This window comes from Colletotrichum fructicola, assembly GCF_000319635.2.
Source record: "Colletotrichum fructicola Nara gc5 chromosome Unknown KSG_Nara_v1_contig10, whole genome shotgun sequence".
Classification (NCBI taxonomy): domain Eukaryota; kingdom Fungi; phylum Ascomycota; class Sordariomycetes; order Glomerellales; family Glomerellaceae; genus Colletotrichum; species Colletotrichum fructicola.
The window spans coordinates 916,445-936,475 of NW_027094060.1; the positions used below are offsets into that span (position 1 = coordinate 916,445).

Genomic DNA, 20,031 nt, shown 5'->3' on the forward strand with positions numbered 1-20,031 from the left:
CGTACTGATCGTCCAACAGCCACCTCCTTCTGCATGCTACTGCTGGCCATGTCCAGATCGCGAAACTATTTCAGGATTGTCGACAAAGGACGTTTGATGCCAATTGTCTAAACATATTTTGAACTGGTTGGCATGAGCCGATGAGACGATGAGCAAGCTTACCACCCACAATGTGCCGAACAGCATCACAACCTTGCACCTAACCCTAAGCCCGGCCTTGCGAGATGCGTTCAATTCTATTTGAACCGCCAATCAGCCTTTAGCTCACAGCGTCGACAGTCAACACCGGCATTGTCCATGACACAGCGATTTCGTCACCCCACGGGATCCCCAAAAACAAGTGAGGCCAGCGCAGGAACCACGCCATTAAACACGAAACATGTTGGTTTTTTCACTATTTTCCTTTTCTTAGTATTGAACGCCTCCGCGCGCCGAAGCGACCTTGGACCTTGCTCGGATATGTCCGTTCAACGGCCCGCGGTGGGAGTTCCCTGGGAAGAAGCAAGTACAGCGGCATGTCCGCTGCACATTGGACGAAAAAAAAGAAAGAATTAAAAGCCAGCCGCTCTACCTTCTCAAGTGCGAATAGCGCAAAAAGCCTTCTCCCGCGTTTCCGATAGATCACCTTCAACTACCGAAGCATGGTAAGCATGGTAGGAGAGCGCCACATTTCTCAGCACTCTGAATGAACCTCAACCGCAATCTTGATACCAAGCACTTCCGACACAATCTGCACACGCCAATGTTTCTCTGCGGTATCTCTCGTCGTCCCTTACGCCCCCTGCGCACGCCCCTCGCCTACGCGGCTGTTCGAGAAAGGAGAAAGAAAGGTTAAGACATGAGGGATTGCAGTTGTCCCCCTACCTTCCCGAGCTAGCGTCGCCGTGACGCTGGACCGGGAGTGGCCTTCTCTCTGCGGGAGAAGTAGCTTGAATTCTGAAGCTTGAGGTAGGGATATGACGAGTGAAAGTAATGCCGATGATGCTTAATTTGAAATGCCCATGCTCACGGGGTGAGAGGGTACACAGCTCAGCTCCGCCTTCCAAATTGAACAAGGACCGGACTAACGTCTGCCGAGCAACGCGTACTTAGAGTACCTATCAGTGCCTCCCCTGACGCCTAGGCCAGAGACAAGCTTCTCGAAGAAGAGGTGGGCAGGATGCGGTGCATGCTGTCAGGGCGGGAGTACCGAGACAATTTTTGACTGTGATTGATGTGATTCACCCCGAGAACAGGATTTCCGGTTTTCAGTATTCTGTCGTCTTGGCTTCATTTAAAATTCTCCGGCAGAAGGGAAAAAGGCATGAGCTCGGAGGTCTCTTCCTCCTGTGCTCCTCTAATCTCGGGCTTCGTTGTCTTGGTGTTCAGGTGGCGGCCGCGAGAAGCGAGATGACAGATTTGTGGGAGAGGAAAGACACTTCTGGACCCTTTCCCTTGTCCCTGACTGAAACGGGTCATTCTCGTATGAGAGAGAGACATTTCTTTGCTACATCTGGAGACGGAGAGGAGAGAGACGCGGTTGCAGACTCGCGAGGCGAAGTCAGGGTGTGCTGACGACGACGTATGTCTGTCGAAGGATCAGGTCTCAACAATGAGATAGGCAAAGTGGTGTTGTTTAACCAGAAGGCTTCGGGCAGAAACGTGACGTGATGTAGTGAAAGGCAGTCAAGGGCGTGTCTGCTGCTGGTTTTCTTGTTTCCCCATAGTGAGACCGAGATGTTTTTCGGCTTAACATCACCGATAGCACAGCCGCCGCCGGAGAATGGGTCGGACTGGGTTGAAGGATGTCGTCTCCGATGCCCCGCTTGGCTAACAACAACTCCGGTTCCGGGAGGTGAGGGTCGGAGCCGGTGAAGTAGATGGCCTGGCCCCTGACGTTGTAAGTGGGACTGGACTTTGCCACGGGGACCGGAAAGCTCTGGTGGTTCGTTGGTGGTGGTATTCGGTAAAAACCCAACCGCCCTGCGGGTCTCCTTTTTTCTCCGGAGAGTTCTGTTCAGTGACAGGTTTCCCCCATCCTTGGACGTCAGACTGGGAAGAGGATGACATGCGGCTGAGAAGAGATTACGTGAGGTCAGGCTCGGTGTCAGATGTCTTGGATGGGGCCAAAAGGGGGTTCTTGGGGATACGTCCGTAACGGGGAGGATTTGGTATGACATACGGGGTTGCTTCTATTCGTCCATGCAGGGCTGGCGGAGGCGGGATGCTGTGTGCATTTCGGACGTAGGTTTTAGGCAGTGCGGTTCCAACGGGGGCTGGGACTCGGCCGAGAGGACGGCTGTGGGATTTGCGAATTGTGAGGCTGAGGAGGTGAGGCGGAGAGATACGGGGGAGGCAATGCGGGCGGGTTACGCTTGACGGGATGACGTGCAGGAGGATGATGCTTGTTTCTTCCTTTTTATTGTCATAGATGGAGGTTGGGTTTGACGTGGTGGTGGGTGTGGAGGAAGGGAATCAGAGGAGGAGGAGGAAGGCTGAGGAAGGTTTTGGTTTGCAGGGTTGTGTTGTGACGCTGGCTGAGGATTCTTCCATGGCTCCACGGACACAGATTTGCAGCCGGGGACCGGCTTCGTTAGAGACAATCGACGGTCTTGAAAAATCTCGCGAAGCTGTCGTCGATGTTGCGCGTTTGGCTGAGGACGTGGTTCTCGACATTCTGTCTGCCTTGGAGCTTGCCTCTTCAATCGACCACGTTGAACTTACGAAGTGATGATACACATGCGTGCTAGCCAACGGGTTGTCGAATCAACAGCACTGTCTCTTTGAGGCGTGTCATTTAATTCCTTCGTCCTCGGCGTCTCTTATGTTGCTCACGATGTCAGTACCTTATCATTTGATGGCACTGTCGAAGCACTTGGGAATGCTTGGCTGACGTCCCTTCCTTGATACGCCTGTTTTGAGCCGGACTCGTGTATCAATAAACCTCTCAGGTATCTAGTTGAGGCAGATGATGGTAACTTGGCGCCCAGCACGGGAGTAGGTGTACGATTATGGAGGGCTATAAGCCTCTGGAGTAGAGCTTCTAGATGACATCAGTAAGTTCTCTAGTCAGGCACATTAAGAAACTCAAAGGTCAGTTTAAAAAGAGAGCGAAACATTTAGAGATGTCCCTGCCGAATTGTTGTAGTCACGGGAAGTTCCGAAGGCTCGGTGCTGAAGGTGAATGCTGTAGTTATATTGGTAGTTGTAGTCGTTCAGATGGTCTTACTCATTTCAGGACAGAAACTTAGACGGTGCGCCCCTGATAAACACGTCAACGTGCATACATAAATGTATACAGCTGTAGTTCTCAGGTGAAAAGGCGCACATTGATTATTTGTGTTGCTCTCTTCGCTTGGCCTTGCCTGATTACTGAACGAGGTCGACATATATGGTGAAACAACCCATAAGCGGCCTGAAATTGATAAGCCTTCATCTTTGTTCTGGTCCTCGAGTATTTGGATGGACAACAACGGACAGGTTAGGACGACAGAAACATCGTCTTGTGTAGGTACGCGTCGTCACACCGGAGCAGTACTCATGAGCCTTGCCCCGAGAGAATGAGTCAGGGTCTCTGGGTAAGATGTTGGGATGGCGGATTGTTTGGTGGCACTCAAGTTGGATCAGGAAAGTTGCCGCCTCTTTATAGGTTGCTGATTTGAACATCTCAGGACGCAAGCTGAACTCGAAGAACCTGTTCACCGCGCGGATGTTTGATAAACTTTCATCTCGTAGATACGGTGTCCCTTCTTGGTTTATCGTGTACTTCTCAAAGCTTAACTCCAATTTCAGTCACTCTGGCAGTAAAAGTGGCAGGCCTGCATTTCGAGCCCTCTGAGATCAGAATTAGTGACAGCATAGCTTTCCGGCTATAACCTATATATGCGCTTGCGCCGCTCTGATTCTGCTCCCAGCACGAAATGTTCCCGGGTGTTGTTAAGGTGACCTTTACGTGGATTGGGAGCGCTCTGATGTCGACGAAGACGTCAACCAAATAGATTGAGTTCGTCGGAGATAGATACTAATCCGAACTTCTGTTGTCCATCTCTGTCTCCCAACGGTTTCGGCTTATTCTTTCGCATAATGCGTGTTGCGTAAAGAAGCGTTCAAATAATGACTCGTCGCCAAGCTGTCCTAGTATACTTGACGTTGCGTTTCCTGTGGCCCGGCTTGAGCAAGATTCAGGTACCAGTGGAAGTTATTCTGTTTGGCCTCGAAGATTGTAAATCAAAACCCTGTTTACGCTTTTATAGACTTGAAGTCAATCAATGAGGTATTCTTCGAGGCGGCGGTGAGTTGAATCCGGCAATTGACGAGTGGAAGTATCTTTCGTACTGCGTGTCTGACAGACTTCGATTCGCTGCGAGGGACAACAGACATGGCGCGTCCAACGTCATGGGTACGAGCGGGCATCAACGGGCAGAGTGGCAACGAATACAATGAAAATACTGCATTTTTCCTCACTTCTAATTTCTATGACAAATGATAGCACCGAACTTGGTAGCTGGTGCCACCTAAGGATGGGGGCCGGAAGAGGTTATGTCGATGACGGCGCTGCCTCTTAATACGTCGTCTTTTCTCCCCGGCTATTATCACGTATCGTCCCTATTACCATTTATTAGGTATTACAAGAAGAATAACCCCACGACTGACAACCATAAATGTCACAAGCATGAAACCAGGTTTCTCGTTTCTCGACAATGAGAAGCCGGCCCGGGGACCCTTATATTGCGTCTTTTCACAGCTTCTCAGGACCAGAAAATTCTTGTCTGACCGAACGCGGTTTACCAGAATTAGAGAAGAAACTAATAATAGAGCTAAATGGGATATATACACCGTTTCTTATGGTCCGTTTGGTGGCTACGCTGTCAAATAAGGAATGCCAACGACTCTTGATGATGATGCTCTCTAGCCGAAGCATACAAGACCGGAGTTGTTAGTGATTAAATATGTCGGCGCATGAGCGTATCATGAGAGTTCACTAATAGCTTCGGAGTTTCTTGGAGAATAGTTCCTTCTGTCGCCACCGAAGTACACAATATTTCGTCATATCAAGCTCCAGAAGGGTCAGCTCCGGGAGTCCGTCTATTGAACACTACGGATGATTCGATCATTCCTCATTATCTTTCGATATTGTGGGAGTATGCTGACCGAATAGTGTCGAGGAGCAGGTTACATGACAGGTGAGTAGTCCCCTCAGCTACCAGCTCCTCAACAGCGGCGAGATCGCCGCCCTAACAGTGGTCGCGCCAGAAGAAATTATCAACTGCTTCCTTCATGAGGTCCGATTCAAGTTCATAAAGGCATAAAGAGAGAATAATCCTCTCTTTCTGATGGAGCCGACAAGTCCACCTGTTCATAAATGGTAATGACAGAGGGCAGAATTTGTCATGACACTTTGTGACCTTACAACCGGTACGGTTCTAGTCGAAGTAACTGAAATGGAGGAGGAATATGAATGCTTCGGAATGAACAAGAGCACGGATCAGTAGAACAGCCTGTTTGACAGCAGTTTCGAAGGGTCTTAGCTTATGTCGGTATGCAGCCGCTTCAGCAGCTCATGGCTGTTTCTAGCTGGTCGTCGTTTTATCTCCTGAACATGAATCTCTTCTGTGCATGGTAAATCGTTTTGAGGCAGCCAATCGTTCTGCTGCCTTCTGTCGAGTGGTAGAGAAGATAAGTCGCCCTCGTCTATTCGCTTGTCGAGAACGAGTCTCGGATGATTCGCACACCTACAGCAAGATCCGCCTGTCTCCGTCTGTTTGCGGTGCCCGGTATGCCTGGAGTATACGCCCTCAAATACTCTACAAAGGCTCCATTGGAACGTAGGTTGAAAATGGTTCAGAGATTACTTTCGAAACTCCTAACCATTTTCCAAAGAGTTCATAATCCCAGTATAATTATTTCCAGTCAGACAGGGCTATCTCCCATTGGTCTGGCGAGAAAACTGTCTGTCATGTTTCCTGCCTCATATACATGTGGCAACCGCGTCAGGGCCACATAAGTCATCAACATGGGATTAGATAACATGAAGATATGCGAAACTGTGACGAGTCTCAATCTGTGTTATAAAAGGGACATGATTTACGCAGGGGTGTAGAGAGCAAACGGAAATTGTCTAAAACTTCCTTCTATTCAGCAAGCATCGGCAACCTGGTCGTTTAAGTGGCCACAAAATCCTCCAGAAGAAGAGTTTCCCCGGCAAACCGCCACCCATAGCGATCTCAGTCACCGGTTCTCACTGCTGTCGTCCTCCTAGTATTCAGGTATCCATACAATTCGGCGGTGACGTTCTCGTTCCCGTGCAGAAGAGAATTCGGTGCCTAAGACCAAGATCCTATGAGCAAGACGAGGGAATCCAATGACCGTACGATGGGCGACGACTACGATTGCAGCATTGCATCATCTCAGCAAGTGAGGTACGTCCAATATACCTTCTCGTTGTAAGAGCGTCCGTTGATTATCTACCGGCAGTCATCATGCGGTTCGACGTTTGGGTGTGCTACGGCCTCAAACAGCATACCACTTTACCCCCGCCCCATAGGCTCAGAGGAGAGATCTTGTGTTCTTGTAGATTATTCCATAAATCTGAAATAGACTCCCTCAAACGAAGGATTGACGTCTTCATAGTCACAAAAGGTATCGCTTTCATCGATACAACTGATAACTACACGTATAAATAACACCAACTCACACCTAAAGATACGACCGCCCCCCTAAAGCCATGGGGAAAAATTGCGACGCCATTCTCGCAATCTATGCTATACTCCTCCTCGAGGTCGCCTGGCCCCCGAGGCTGCCCCTACTGTTGGCTTTGCCGACTGGCATTCTTTCATATTCCACACTGTCCTCCGTTATTCGCCCCTGTCCGTCGGTGTTTCCTGTGTATCAGTCCTCACTTTTCAAAGACATGGCTCGAATCAGTCATGACTTAACCAATAACAAATATGCAGAAGTGCGCACCCTTGCTCTCATTGCACATCCCCTATCCGGAAGCACCTGTAATTGAGACTGGCAGCAGAGATTGTCCAAATTGGTGCCGCAGAAGAACTTGACTGCCCCCTTCGCACCGCTTATATACCCATCCCAGCCTCCTTCATGATCACGAACACGACGACAATCATCTGCAGCGCCAAGTGAGCCTTTAAAAAGCCACCGTCATGAATACTTAACCCTCTTCAACCAATGGAGTTGGTATATTGGAGTTGTAGCAGATTTCAACTCCGAATCATCTCGCGGTTGAGCCTGCCTCCCCAGGCCATTTCCCTTCATCCAAGCTGCGTTCCCTTCCTCATCACCAAATACCCAAGACCATCTCCAACATCGTCGGAGTATCCCGTACGAACACACGCCCAGGCTCAGAGACCAAAGCCTACAAACGGGCAAATATCAATATGACTAGCCTGTCCGTTCGACAACCATATCAGTACCTCCGCGCAGTCAGTCCACGCCTCGAAACCACTTGACTGGCATCATCCGAGCTGCTCTAATCGTCGCCTGTCCCTCTCAACATGTTTCGCAGGTGATATTTAAACACCCAGCTCTCTGTCCTTCACAGCTAAGCACACCCGCCCGTAACACAATGCACAATAAGTACATCCATCAACAAGCACACACATCCCACGCCTCACAACGACAAGAACACAGCTCTTTCAAACTTGGATCAATTCAGTCTAACAAGTCCCCTAACCCAACCCCCGGGCCAGCCGGTATCGCAATGATGTCTGCTCCAAACCCCCTTTCCATGTCTTCGAAGTCCCTCCCTCACACAACACTTGCAATACAAACAGCCCACCCAACCATTCACGAAAGGGTACCCTGCAGCAGCGGCAAACTCCAGCCCGGGATCAAACACTCTTTCACACACACGCGCGCGCACATCCATACAGCCAAGGGGTGTTTAGAAACTGAACATTACCAATTCAAGAGAACCGGAAGGGGGTAGGTAGAGGTAGTGGTGCCGGGTGAGCCCCATCAAAGCCGAGAGAGGGAATGATCTAAAAACCCAGAAGCCAAGCCAAGCCAAGCCCAATAATGCATCCTTCCCTCCCATCCATCCATCCTCCGACCCAACAACTTTGTTCAACTTAAACATTAAACAAAAACAAGAAAAATAAAACAAGAAAACGCCACCACCCCCGTGGAAAGAGTCCTTCATCGGAGACTACCAGTTTTGCTGTGCTGGGGGGTCCCTTTTGGTATCAAACAAAAAGACCGTTAAACAAGGGGGGCCCAAACCGTGACGCCAGTTCGTTACGTCAATGCTACCTCCTCACTCTTCTTCTCCTTCTTCGCCTTCTCCTTTTCTTCTTCCATCTTGGTTCGGCGGGCGGGTTGGTTTGGGGGGTGGGGGTGGGGTGATGCTTTGAGAGTGTGTAAATGCTTTCGTCCATTTCGTTTCGTTGCCGTCGTAGGCCGTCGTAGTAAATAAAAAAGTACTTCTTTGAGAGGAGACAGGACAAACACAGCTTAGTCTGCGCGTCCGCGGTGGCTGCCCATCTTTTCGATGGAGCTCATGATGCCGCTCCTCGGTCCGAACTCGCTCATCGGCCTGGGGCGGGGCAGGCCCTTGGCTGCCGGGCCGGCACTGCCGGTGCGCCCGTGGCTAGCGATGGAACCGGGCGCCTTGAGGCCCGAGGTGCCGCGGCCGATGCTGCTGCGGAAGTTGGAGGAGGTCTCGGGGTGGCTCCTGACCGAGGGCGCGCGGGCGGGCGTCGTGGTGGTCTTGCGGGGCTGGTTGAACTCCAACTCGCGCTGACGCTCGCGCTCCCTCTCCCTCTCGCGTTCTCTCTCACGCTCCCGGGCAGCCTCACGCTCACGCTCCCACTCCAGCTCGCGCTGACGTTCCCGTTCGCGTTCGCGCTCCCGCTCGGCCTCCTGCGCGGCGTGGGTCTGCACCTGCATCATCTCCTCGGCAAGCTGCACGAGCTCGCCCTTCTCGACGCGCTCCTGCTCGAGCATCTGGCGCAGCTCCGCGTTGTCGTCCTTGACCGTCTGCACGACGGCCTCGAGCTTCTCGACCTCGGCGCTGAGCTCCTTGATGTGGGCCGCGTCGGTAATGGCGTTGGCCTTGAGTTCTTCGACCATGGCCTGTTGCGCAGGGTCCACGCGCGGGGTGTTGTCGCGGGTGAGGTGCATCTTCTTGTTCTCCTCGGTGAGCTCCTCGATGCGGACCTCGAGCTCGTGCACCTTCTTCTCCCAGCGCGTCTCGTAGCTCTTCTTGAGCGCCGCGACCTTGGTCTCGTGCTTTCCCTTGTAGAGGGCGTGCAGCTCGCGGGCCACTCGCTCGACAGCGATCTCGACTTCCTTAGACGTCGCGGCCGCGCCGGCCTTCTTGTCGGGGGAGGAGCCCTCCTTCTCGGGCTTGCCGGCGCGCATGCTGGCCAGCTTGCTCTCGGCCTCCTGAGCCATGGTCTCTGCGGCCTCGCGACGGCCTTCGCACTCGGCGAGCTTGGACTCGAGCTCCTCGCGCTCGCGGGTGCTCTCTACGATCTCCTCCTTCACGGTGCGGAGCACCGCTTCCATCTCGCGACTGCTGTTCTCCCAGGCATCCTTCTCGTCTTCGATCTGCTCACGCAGCGCCCGCTCTTCACGGGCCTGTTCTTGGCTCTCGCCGACGCGCTTCTCCGCATCGCCGACCGCGGTCTTGAGGGAGAGGACCTCGGCCTCCTTGCCGCTCAGCGACGCCTTCAGGCTGCTGATCTCAGACAGGAAGTTGGATTTGAGGCTCTCGAGCTCACGTGGTGTGATGGTCGGGATGCTGCGGGGAGTAGGCAGCGGCGGGATATCAAAGTCAAGGAGGTTCGACATTTGGCGGGCGGGAGTGGCGGCGTTGGGGTTGCCCCTGGACGGCGACGTGGTCCCCCGCCGGGAGGGCGACTTGTGGGGAAACCTCTGGCTGTCGGTGAAGTCGAGCAGGTTTGTGGTGTTGCCCTCCTGCGCCAGTTGGTGTCGCGGAGTCTGCTCGTGCACGGTCTCGGGTCTGCCTCGCGGGGTCATACCGCCATACTTTTGCGGGGTGAGACCAAGCTTCGCAAAGGTGGTCAGGTTGGGGACGGCGGAGAAGGTGCTGAAGGTGCTCATCATGGTCTCGTCAGGGGCCAGACTGCTCTGGTCCTCGTAGCCGTGGGCCATGTCGGTGTGGTGGTCGGTGACGGGCTCGGCGATGGTGCTGGACGTCTCGTCGGCGGTGTTATCGTCCGTCTCCATGCCAGTGGTCTCGTCGTCCTCAAAGATCTCAATGGCGTGCTTCAGGCCGTCATTGTCGCGCATTGCGTCCTCGAGGCTCATGGTGCGCTCGCGTGGTGGAGAGTTTGAGGAGACGGAGACGGAGCGAGGCGACTCGACGGAAGACGGGTTGCTGACCCTGATGGGGAAGCGTTTGTCTGGGGAGATGAGTGTCTTGCGCAGCGGGCTCCGTGCTTGCTTTTCCGTTGTCTCGGCACCGGCGAGTATCTTGAGCGGTGAGGGCGCGGTGCCAGACATTACCCGAGAGTGGCGCTGGTTCTTGAGTGCCGTCGCCGGCGCAGAGGGCGGCGGCGACGGGGAGGAATCTGAGGGAGAGGGCGGCATGTTCTCGGTGTCGTTTGTAGAGGTGATAGCAGTAGTCGTCGTCGTAGTGGTGGTGGTGTTATCGCTACTACCATCACCACCGTTTGCGGTTGTCTCAGTGCGGGAGTGGACCTCGTAGCGGTGTTGCTCAAAGGAACCGCGGTTTCCTTCTTGTTCAGTAGGGGACGTGGTAACGTTGAGTCTGGATTCCTTTGCTGGGGACAGCGGCGTCATGGTGCGCAAACTGCCAGTAGAGATTAGGTTTGCGTGGGCGGTTTCTTGGTTCTTTCTTTCCGCGCGGAGAGCTTTCGGGAGAGACTAGTAGAGCAATCGTCGATTGATTGATATTTCGATGGAATACCGAGCAAAAGCCATTTTGGGCTCGCTTGTGAGATGAAGGGGGTGGGAAGGGGCCCTGGGCTTGTTTGCTGTTGACAGAGCAACGACTACCGGGAGACAGAGAATGCACAGACAAAGGGGGGTGGGGCGCTGGGCTCTCTGTCGCTACAGGTACGGCAAAATCCTACACCGACACACCGAGGTCAACGACGTTGAGTTTAAGGTGAGCGTTTTGTTTCAGGGCGAGGGCATCACGATAGAAAGGCACATCCTGCGATTGATATCTGGTCTCAATCGCTTTCCATGAACTGAAGCAAGATGAGGGACCGTTTCGAATGTCTGAGCAGACGCCCGTCGCGTGCCCCAGGGCTTAACGCGTCAGCGCCATCGTGGCGCTATCCTTGCCGATCGTTTCTGTGGGCAACGCCTCTCCCAGTGTCTTGAAGTCTGGCCATAACGGGAATACCCGGTATTCAGAAGTCGAAACACTGAGAAAATAACCTTCAATTTGGGGCATTTGGAAGTGACATTATAGCCAGCTTGATTTCTCAACTTTGCCCAACGGTAGCTGTACCTTTTCCAGAGTAGTTGCAAAAGCCAAACGGCCAACGGCAGTGCCAATTTCCACACCGTCGGACCAGGAACACCAAATCTTTCGTAGGGCCGCCGTAGTCTAGCTCGGAACCCCCGTCGCAAAAGTCAAATCGGTCGGCGCATGAGGGCAATCTCAATATTTCATATACGCACCGGGGCCAGCTCCGGAGCGCTGCCTGCTCATGAACGGTCAAAGGCCTCCGACGCACATGTCAAACGCCGACAACACCACGGAACTCGTCCGCAAACCTTCGACGGATTAAACAGTCAAAACCCCAAGAGGTAGCGGAAGCATGGGGGTGTCAAATGAGGTCGCAGTGTCGCAATCCGCGAAGATAACGCTAGCGAAAGGCGGACGAGTCATTTCGGTCCCATGCAGGGTCCTACGACGTCCGGCCGGGCACAGACGCCGCCGTCACGCACACACGCACAATTGCACATTTGTCGAAGGCAGGAACGGGACGTTGTCAAATGACTGTTGACAGTAAAAGAAATGGTATTGAAGGATCCCAACGTCCAAGATGCAAACTTTTGAACCAGGCCTCACCAGATCCGCCTAGAATCCGGTGTTATAAGTACAAAAGTCCCCCCGTCTCCCCAAGACAGTGGTTAGGAAATGGCCGTTCCGAGTAAATGTTTTTTCCCCGCTCATAAATTTTTGTTTGAAGACATCAACGTTGAACCATTTACTTCTGGTTCTCGGGACGCAGAGAGCTGTGAGGGACAAAATGTTAGCTAGGTGAACTCTAGTGCGTTGATAAGTGGGGGGGGGGGAAGGAGGGGTGGGCACGTACCGGACGGCTCTGCCGGCTCTCCAGATCTCCAGGTTGCGGATCTCCTCCATCTCAGCCTCGAACTTCTGGCGGTAGTCCTTCTGGCCGTTGTACTCCAGGGAGCGCTTGGTCTCGGAGCCATCCTTGACGGCGTCGTACAGGGAGTTAAAGACGGGCTTGAGGGCGTCCTTGAACTTGGGGGTCCAGTCGATGGCACCGCGGCGGGCGGTGGTGGAGCAGGCCTCGTACATCCAGTCCATGCCGTTGGCACCGATCAGGGGGTACAGAGACTGGGTAGCCTCCTCGACGGTCTCGTTGAAGGCCTCGCTGGGGGAGTGGCCGCGCTCACGGAGGACCTCGTACTGGGCAAGGAACATGCCGTGGATACCACCCATGAGGCAGCCACGCTCGCCGTACAGGTCGGAGTAGACCTCCTTCTCGAAGGTGGTCTCGTAGAGGTAGCCGGAGCCGATGGCGACACCGAGAGCCTGGGCCTTCTCCTTGGCCTTGCCGGTGACGTCCTGGAAGACGGCGAAGGAGGAGTTGATGCCACGGCCCTCACGGAAGAGGGAGCGGACGGTGCGGCCAGAGCCCTTGGGGGCGACGAGGATGACGTCAATGTCCTTGGGGACGTCGACGTTGGTGACATCCTTGAAGACGGGTGAGAAGCCGTGGGAGAAGTAGAGGGTCTATTAAGGTCAGTTCTGCCCAATTGAGCTGCCAATTGCACCCCATAGTTCACGTACCTTGCCCTTGACGAGCTGGGGCTTGATAGCGGGCCAGGTCTCGGACTGAGCGGCGTCGGAGAGGAGGTTCATGACGATGGTACCGCGGGAGATGGCCTCATCGACATCGAAGAGGTTCTTGCCGGGGACCCAGCCGTCCTGCTGGGCGTCCTTCCAGGACTGGCCGTTCTTGCGGACACCAACGATGACGTTGAGGCCGTTGTCACGGAGGTTAAGACCCTGGCCGTGGCCCTGGGAGCCGTAGCCGATGAGGGCGAGGGTGTCGTTCTTGAAGTACTCCTGCAGGTCTCTGTTAGCTCCAATTGCTTTGGATTCCTCCCAAGATGCTCAAATGTGACTCACCAAGAGCTTCTCCTGGGGCCAGTCGGCGCGCTCTGTGGCATGAAAGTTAGCAATCTATCGCGAGTCATTGCGGGGTCAATTCTTGGGCTCGTCTCTCTCTTACCGTAGACGTCCTCCTTGTGGCCGGCGAAGTCCATGGTCTTGACACCACGGGTCTGCTGCTGGCCGGCGAAGGCCTTGGAGACCTGAGCAGAGGCGCGAACCAGGCTGCGGGCAGCAACGAAGGTGCGCTGCTGGGTAGCAGGCTTGGCCGCCAACTGGCGAGCCATGGGGCGAAGAGCCTTGGAGAAACCGCGGGAGGCCATTGTGAACTGTGGTTTTGGGGGAGGGAAGGGGAGTGGAGAGGGTATCCGTACAATTCAATTGTAAGGAAGGAGAAAAGAAGAGGAGGACGGAATGATGAGAAAAGACAGAGTTCACCGATGGAAAAAGGCGTTTGGAATTGGGAAATTTTTTACTGGATTAGAGACGGGCGAGCTGACCCCCGACTTCGGCCCAGCTTGCCTCGTTGGTGGGTTAGCCTGCGTCGTCTGGCCTGTGCTCTTGTGTGTCCATGGTGGGGAAGCCTTCTGAAGCGTCCGGGGTTCGGTACGGTGCCGCAAGGGGCCCGTCAAGTGGGAGGGCGGGTACTGGGGACTTGGGCGTCGTTTGGAGAAAGCAGGGACTTTGCTGCGAGGTCGGGGTAGCCTCTACCTGGTCTGGACTTGAAGCAGTTCCTATTTGACAGCGGCCTTACCTAAGACCTCGGGGAGCAATCAACGTTATTGCCGGCGAGGCGGGTTCTGTGGACCAGCGAGCCCACCCCGCGGACCTCGTAGCCCAACCATCAGCGAAGAGTCACACACGATGGACCGTTTCCGGGCCCCTCACCGACAGCCAAATCGCCGGCTACGGCCCCCAGCTACGCCTGCGGTCGCGGCCGGAGGCCTATGTTTAGCGTCGTCGGCCCTTCTGTGACTCCTCTTTCGAAGGCAAGCTCCGACAGAGCTGTGACTCCTTCTGCTTGATTGCTTCTTTACGAAAGGCACACGCATCCGTGATTGGTCTGTTGAGTTTACTCTCGTAACACAGCAACGCTCTTTGCATTCCGGATATTCTTCTAGGCTGTTTCTCAAAACCGCTTCACAAACTCTTGGTGACCGTTGCTCTGCTCGCATCAGTGTCTCCATCTCCCCCGCCCGTCGTTCGCCTTGCTCAGGTCTTCTCAGTCCATCTGCGCAAATAACCTGTCTAGCCAGACTGAAAGGATGCCTTTGCCCAATGTTCGCCTTCTTGATATCCGTAATATTGTATCCATGAACGCCGGACGATGATGCTATAGCGATGCCCACCGACCTCCCAAATGCGCGCATGCCGTCCGTCCTAGAACCCCGCCATACCCCGCTGGAGTGATCAACGCGATATCTCGGTTCCCGGGTGACCAGGAACTCAGTCCGGCTGGCCTATTTCCAGGAAGGCCGAAAATCTATTTGCAGATGGCCATCCTATTTCAACACACGGTCGTAGCTCACTCCCTTGACGGTGCCACCGCCCATCGCCGTCCGAACGTTGCGCTTGAATCCTTCGCGGTTCAGTCTGAGGTCCTCTGCAGCTTCCTTGTTCAGCGGGTCGGAGGCATTGGGTTCGAGGAAAAGAAACTGCAAAGGAGCACCGGTTAGTCGACGAGTTCAACCCGGGGCAGCCGTGGCTGATCCGACGTACCTGTAGGCCGACAATAACGGCATTCAAGTTCAGCACCGGCTTCCAGTCCTCGCGCAGAATGTTCAGGCAGACCTTGCCCTCGAGATCGATGTTGGGGTGGTAGATTTTCTCCTTGCAGCGGACCTTTGGCGGCTCGTGGGGGAAATTTTGGTTGATGTCGAAACTGAAAGTAAAACGTCCGGTGCGGTACATGCCCTCGTCGGGCTCGATGGTCAACGTAAAGTGGAGGATGTCGTCGGGATCAGGAAAGTCTGTCTTCATCGTAGAGCCGAGGGAAAGTTCCGACAGGTCTATATGCCATCCGTGTTAGCGAGAATGTCGTCGGCTTGTTCGTGATACAGTCTGACCCTTTTGCACTCGTAGTTGGGCGGCCGTCACCTTCTTCTTCTTTCCGCCAGCAGCGTCGGCATTTTCAGCCTTCTGCTGCTCTTTTTTCTAGGAAACAGTCAGTATGGAGCTTGTCCGGCAGGGTTCCGAAGGCGAGCTGACCATCGACCAAATCTTCAACATCTTGACCGATCTTTGGGGGGGTAATGCTGATGCAGCCGAAGGCGGGGCAGTCGGATGAAAGCGCGGGCAGGCGGAAAAATCGCGAGTATCGCAGACCTTAAGTAGGCTCTCAGTCGTCTAGAGAGATTCGCGTGGTCTGGATTTCTCCGTAGCAAAAGAGTGGTTGTTTCCGTAAGGGTGTCGCGAATATGGCTTGCCACAGCAGAAGAACTTGGGCGGGCCAACTGGGCACCAGTCAATGCGGTCACCTAACTTCGCGATAAGATAGGCAGCTGCTTTTAACCGGGGTTCTACCGGGCCCGCTTTCTTTGTCTTGCCGCCTGTTGGCTGACGGAAGGAACCAACAAGGTTCTTTCTTCATCTGAGCGCTTGCAACCAACAACTAATACCTAGTCAGGTGACTGGCAATCCGGTGTAATTCAGTCATTTCACAGTCATGCTGTCAATGTTCCATTAGAAAGTCGAGAGATGTGGTCTTGTATAAGAGACCGCCTGATATTTTATGTCTGCGTAGGTATATTTCCTATGTACTCAAAACCCAGCGGTTTGAAACTTTGCTTCGTTCAAAGACAAATTCAAGTCACAGAGACGACGACAGCAGACGACAACGGTAACGACGACGACAATAGCAACGACAGCGAGCACACAGGAAAAGTAGTCACTCTAGCACAGTAGAAGTAGGTGTTCTCTTATAAAATCATATTCATTTCGTGGGATAGGATGGTCGAGTCATGTAAAAACGCCCGGAATGCTACTACTCAAATACTACTTTTACTGACCCTTTCGGCCATTTCATGAAGAATCTGTCGAGTCCCGTGCCCTTTATTACTAAAAACACATACCCTGAATGCAACCATCGACGGATGTCTGGAAATGGGCCAAAGATGGCAAGAGTACAGTCTTCCCTCCGGTAACCATACAACGACGCCGCAGCGTCGGCAACCCGCCTGAACACCGCACCATGAGCTGATCACCGTCTGGAGAAGCAGCACATGATACCAGTCTTGCCCAAGAACCACAGGAAACCGAAGAAACGGACCAGGGAGAGCACAGCGGTGGAGTACAGCAAGAAGCTGAAGTAGGAGGCAGTACGTGCAGACGCGGATTTCTGCGCAAAGTTAGCTCAAATTCCATGTGACGCCGAATAAAACGGGGACTTACGCCAATGCCGAACGAGTTGAAGTTATCACTCGTGATGATGATGATCAGGAAAGTGTTGGAGAAGAGCCAAGAAACGACCAGACCAGTACGGAAAGACTTGTACGAGTCTTCGACATCGGGCTTCTCGACTTCCTCTTCCTCCTTGAATGGCTCCAGAGCACGCTTGACAGTCGATTCGAACTGACTATCAATATCCTCCTGCGGCTTGTCGATTTCCTCCACAACGGCTTCGTCCTTCTCGCCCTTGCTGACTTGGGCTGAAGGAAGCGCCTCGGCCTTGTCTGAACCCTTGGTACCCCAGGACACATCGTGCCAGTTGTTGAAGGCGTAGACCATGAGAATGTTGATGTAGGTCGACATGAGGACCAGGTAGTGAGGGAACGAGGTGAACATGTGCCAGGGGTCGAGGTACATGAAGGATGCGATGAAGTTAAGACCGTAGATAGTAACCAAGGCGACAAGAATAACACCGGCAGCGTTCTGACCTCCGAAGAAACTAGCAACAAAGTCTGCGCCAGAGTCCAAGCTGATCTGCTCGCTGATGGGCTTCTGGAACGCTTGCACGACCAGGTATGCCGAGAGAATCAGGATGTAAGACTGGATAAGACCGAAGACAATGAACGAGGCAATGTACGTGTACTTAGAACCCTTTGGTCTGTTACCCAGAGCGAGAATGAACTGCAGGATAACGAAGGCGAGGTAGAGGTACTTGAGCAGGGCGTTGAAGATGGGTGTCGCGGTGTCGCCAAAGGGCCAGCCATGGCGCACCTGACTCTCGTCGTCGGAAGTGACCGGGTTGCCGACGAGATCCATGATAACCGTCGTAGTCAGGTAGTAAGAACCCAAACTGAACCATGTGAACATGACCTGGAGGATGTTGTAGATGAGTTGGACGTGGAAGAAGAACATGCGGATGATGTTATGGCCGGACTTGTACATGCGACCGAAGTGCATGAGCGAGTAGAGGGAGGCAGCGAAGGAACCGTTGAGCCAACGACGACGCTGGGAGATGAACTCGGGAGCACCCTCGGGAACATCAGTCTCACCCTTGGCAGCCTTGATGTAGGACAAATGCCACTTCTGGCCAGCCTTGGCGACCAGTTCGAAGCAGAGAATACGATCCTCGGCCAAGAACATGTTCTTCTTGAAAATGTTCATTCCATCGATACCCTTCTTTCCGAGGATCTTGGAAAGAGTGTGGTCACCATGGAAGTACTGCTCCAACGGGCGACCCATAATCGCACGGAAGCGGTAGGCGGAGAAAGCACCGGGCAACACGGAGACGTATCCGAAGGAGGACTCGAGGGGCTTGTCCAGAATGTTGGAGATCTTGTACTCGAAGTTCTGGACCGCCACGAGGGGGTTAAGCAGCTTCTTGCCGCCCTTCACTCGGTGGTTAGTATACCTCATATACACTTCAAATACGCGGGAAACGAGGGAAACAACAATAACAACAAAAACAACGACAACGAGGGAAAACGGCACGAACCTTGCCTAACATTGCGTGGATCTCACCGCAAGCACCGCCGAGATCCTTGTCGTTGTAGAATCCCTCCCACAAAGCGAGTAGCGATCGGGGACTGGGCTTGGTACCGGCGTCGATGAGGATGCAGACTTCGGGGTTCAGGATGCGACCGAAGGCATTGAAAAGCCATCTGTGGGAGTTGATCTTCTTGGTATTCTTCTGCTTCAGACAGAAAATGAACTGAACGGGTGGGAGAGTTGATGGGCCATCGTCAACCGGGCGGATGAGCTGTTGGTTGGGGGTGACGGATAGCTGGGTGGTGTACTCGAAGATGTGGGCCACCGTCTCCTTGCCGTCGACATCCTTCTTCACGACACCATCCTGGTAGACACCAATGGTGGCCAGGACGTCCAGCACGTTCTTGTCAGTCTTGTCGAGACCGTCGAAAACCAGGGCGACGACGATCTTCTGCCAGGCGGGACCGCCCTTGTTCCAGAAAGTAGACTTCTTGAGGTTTACAATGTCGCGAATGTTCTGCATGACACCGTGGAGGGTACGCGATAAGAGGACCTTGTCTTCGTTGTAGTAGGTGACGGCAATGAGCAGCTCAGTGTGTCGGTTATACATTCTGGGACGCAGATCGTAACCATTCTTGAGGGTGAAGTCGTTAGGATCGCAAGTAGCGGCGGTGTAGCGCATCTTGTGGAACTCATCGCTGCCGCCCTCGACATCGCGGTACTTGGGCTGAACAGCGTTCTTGATGGCACTGGGGACGGGGTAGTCAATGCTCAGGACGGAGCCCTGAGTGAGCTTGATCTTACGGGTCGCGTAACGCTTCAGACCACCACCGGGGCCACCGGGCTGCTGTCTGCGGACCCAGCTGTCCTCGACATCGCCGACAGTCGAGGCGGGACGGCCATATCCGAAGCCGCCATTGTCGGAGTCGAGCTCGGAGCGGTAGCCAGTAGAAAAGGCAGCTTCGCCAGGAACTGGTGTCCGGGAGCCAGCGCCAGGCGCGTATGATTCTGTGAGAGAGTATGCGGAAACTGGGCGGCCAGGAGTCTCGGCAGGTCCCAGGTGGCTCTCATAGGGAGCTGGGGCGTGAGGGTCTCTCAGAAGAGACTGACCGGCATCGTCGACACCTTCGTCTTGGGGAGGGATGTGGTACTGGAGAGCAGGAATGTTAGCGAAAGCACTCAAGGTGAGGGCAGGCGCCAGAGAGTGAAGCTTACTCTGCCAGAGCCAGCAGGAAGGTCCTGCATGTTGTGGCCGTCATGGGCATCATAATCGTTCCCGCCGTTCCCCCCGCGGTACGCCATGTTTGCTGCGGGTGAACTCAGAAGCTGCGAGAGCTGTTTGTGATGTTGGCGGTAGGCGGAAATGGATTTTCGCCTTTGGCGGTGGTCGAATTAGGAAGGGTCGATTATGTTCCTTTTCAGGAAGCAGGAAGTAAACACCCAGGTAGGATGGGGGACGAGACAGGAGTTTTGAGGAGTGACGGGTATGCGGTCACAAAGGCCCTGTAGGTTATGTAGGAGATGTGCGGCCGTGAAAGCCACAACCCCGGTAGCGAATGGTGAACCGAAGGGTAAAAGAAGGATGAGATTGATGGAAGGGCTGGGGGGGCAAGAAGAGTAGAAGGGGAGAGGATGGTGATGTAGGACGGGGCAGCAAATGGTTAAAAAAGGGTCCCACGGGCTGGCGGCGTTGCTGATGGGATGGGAGGGACACCTCAGGACTGGAAGTTTTGTGGTGGGCAGCAAAGAAGGTGGACAGCCCAGTGGGAGCGCGAGTGGAAGCGGCGTCCAGTGGAGGATGGCTTGGATGATGGATCAGAATAGCATTGGGATTGGCCCGACTGGGCTGAGTG

General features: G+C 54.0%; 4 protein-coding genes across 4 annotated transcripts; all 4 read right to left on the reverse strand.

Annotated features, from left to right (window-relative positions):
- Positions 1-8,448: 8,448 nt before the first annotated feature.
- CGGC5_v015761 (uncharacterized protein) lies at positions 8,449-10,764 on the reverse strand (the record flags this gene model as incomplete). Its single annotated transcript, XM_032020440.1, has 1 exon — positions 8,449-10,764. One exon carries the CDS (start codon positions 10,762-10,764, stop codon positions 8,449-8,451), a length of 2,316 nt encoding a protein of 771 aa, XP_031882410.1.
- A 1,385-nt stretch (positions 10,765-12,149) lies between these two features.
- On the reverse strand, positions 12,150-13,629 carry CGGC5_v015762 (Ketol-acid reductoisomerase; the record flags this gene model as incomplete). Its single annotated transcript, XM_032020439.1, has 5 exons — positions 12,150-12,177; positions 12,258-12,925; positions 12,983-13,261; positions 13,325-13,356; positions 13,428-13,629. The coding sequence occupies 5 exons, from the start codon at positions 13,627-13,629 to the stop codon at positions 12,150-12,152; spliced, it is 1,209 nt and encodes a 402-aa protein (XP_031882411.1).
- Positions 13,630-14,808: 1,179 nt separating this feature from the next.
- Positions 14,809-15,535, reverse strand: UBC12 (NEDD8-conjugating enzyme UBC12; the record flags this gene model as incomplete). The annotated part of the gene is made up of 4 exons (XM_032020438.1): positions 14,809-14,961; positions 15,026-15,315; positions 15,373-15,460; positions 15,515-15,535. 4 exons carry the CDS (start codon positions 15,533-15,535, stop codon positions 14,809-14,811), a joined length of 552 nt encoding a protein of 183 aa, XP_031882412.1.
- A 970-nt stretch (positions 15,536-16,505) lies between these two features.
- chs-1 (Chitin synthase 1) lies at positions 16,506-19,480 on the reverse strand (the record flags this gene model as incomplete). The annotated part of the gene is made up of 4 exons (XM_032020437.1): positions 16,506-16,643; positions 16,697-18,079; positions 18,186-19,328; positions 19,394-19,480. 4 exons carry the CDS (start codon positions 19,478-19,480, stop codon positions 16,506-16,508), a joined length of 2,751 nt encoding a protein of 916 aa, XP_031882413.1.
- Positions 19,481-20,031: the final 551 nt, after the last annotated feature.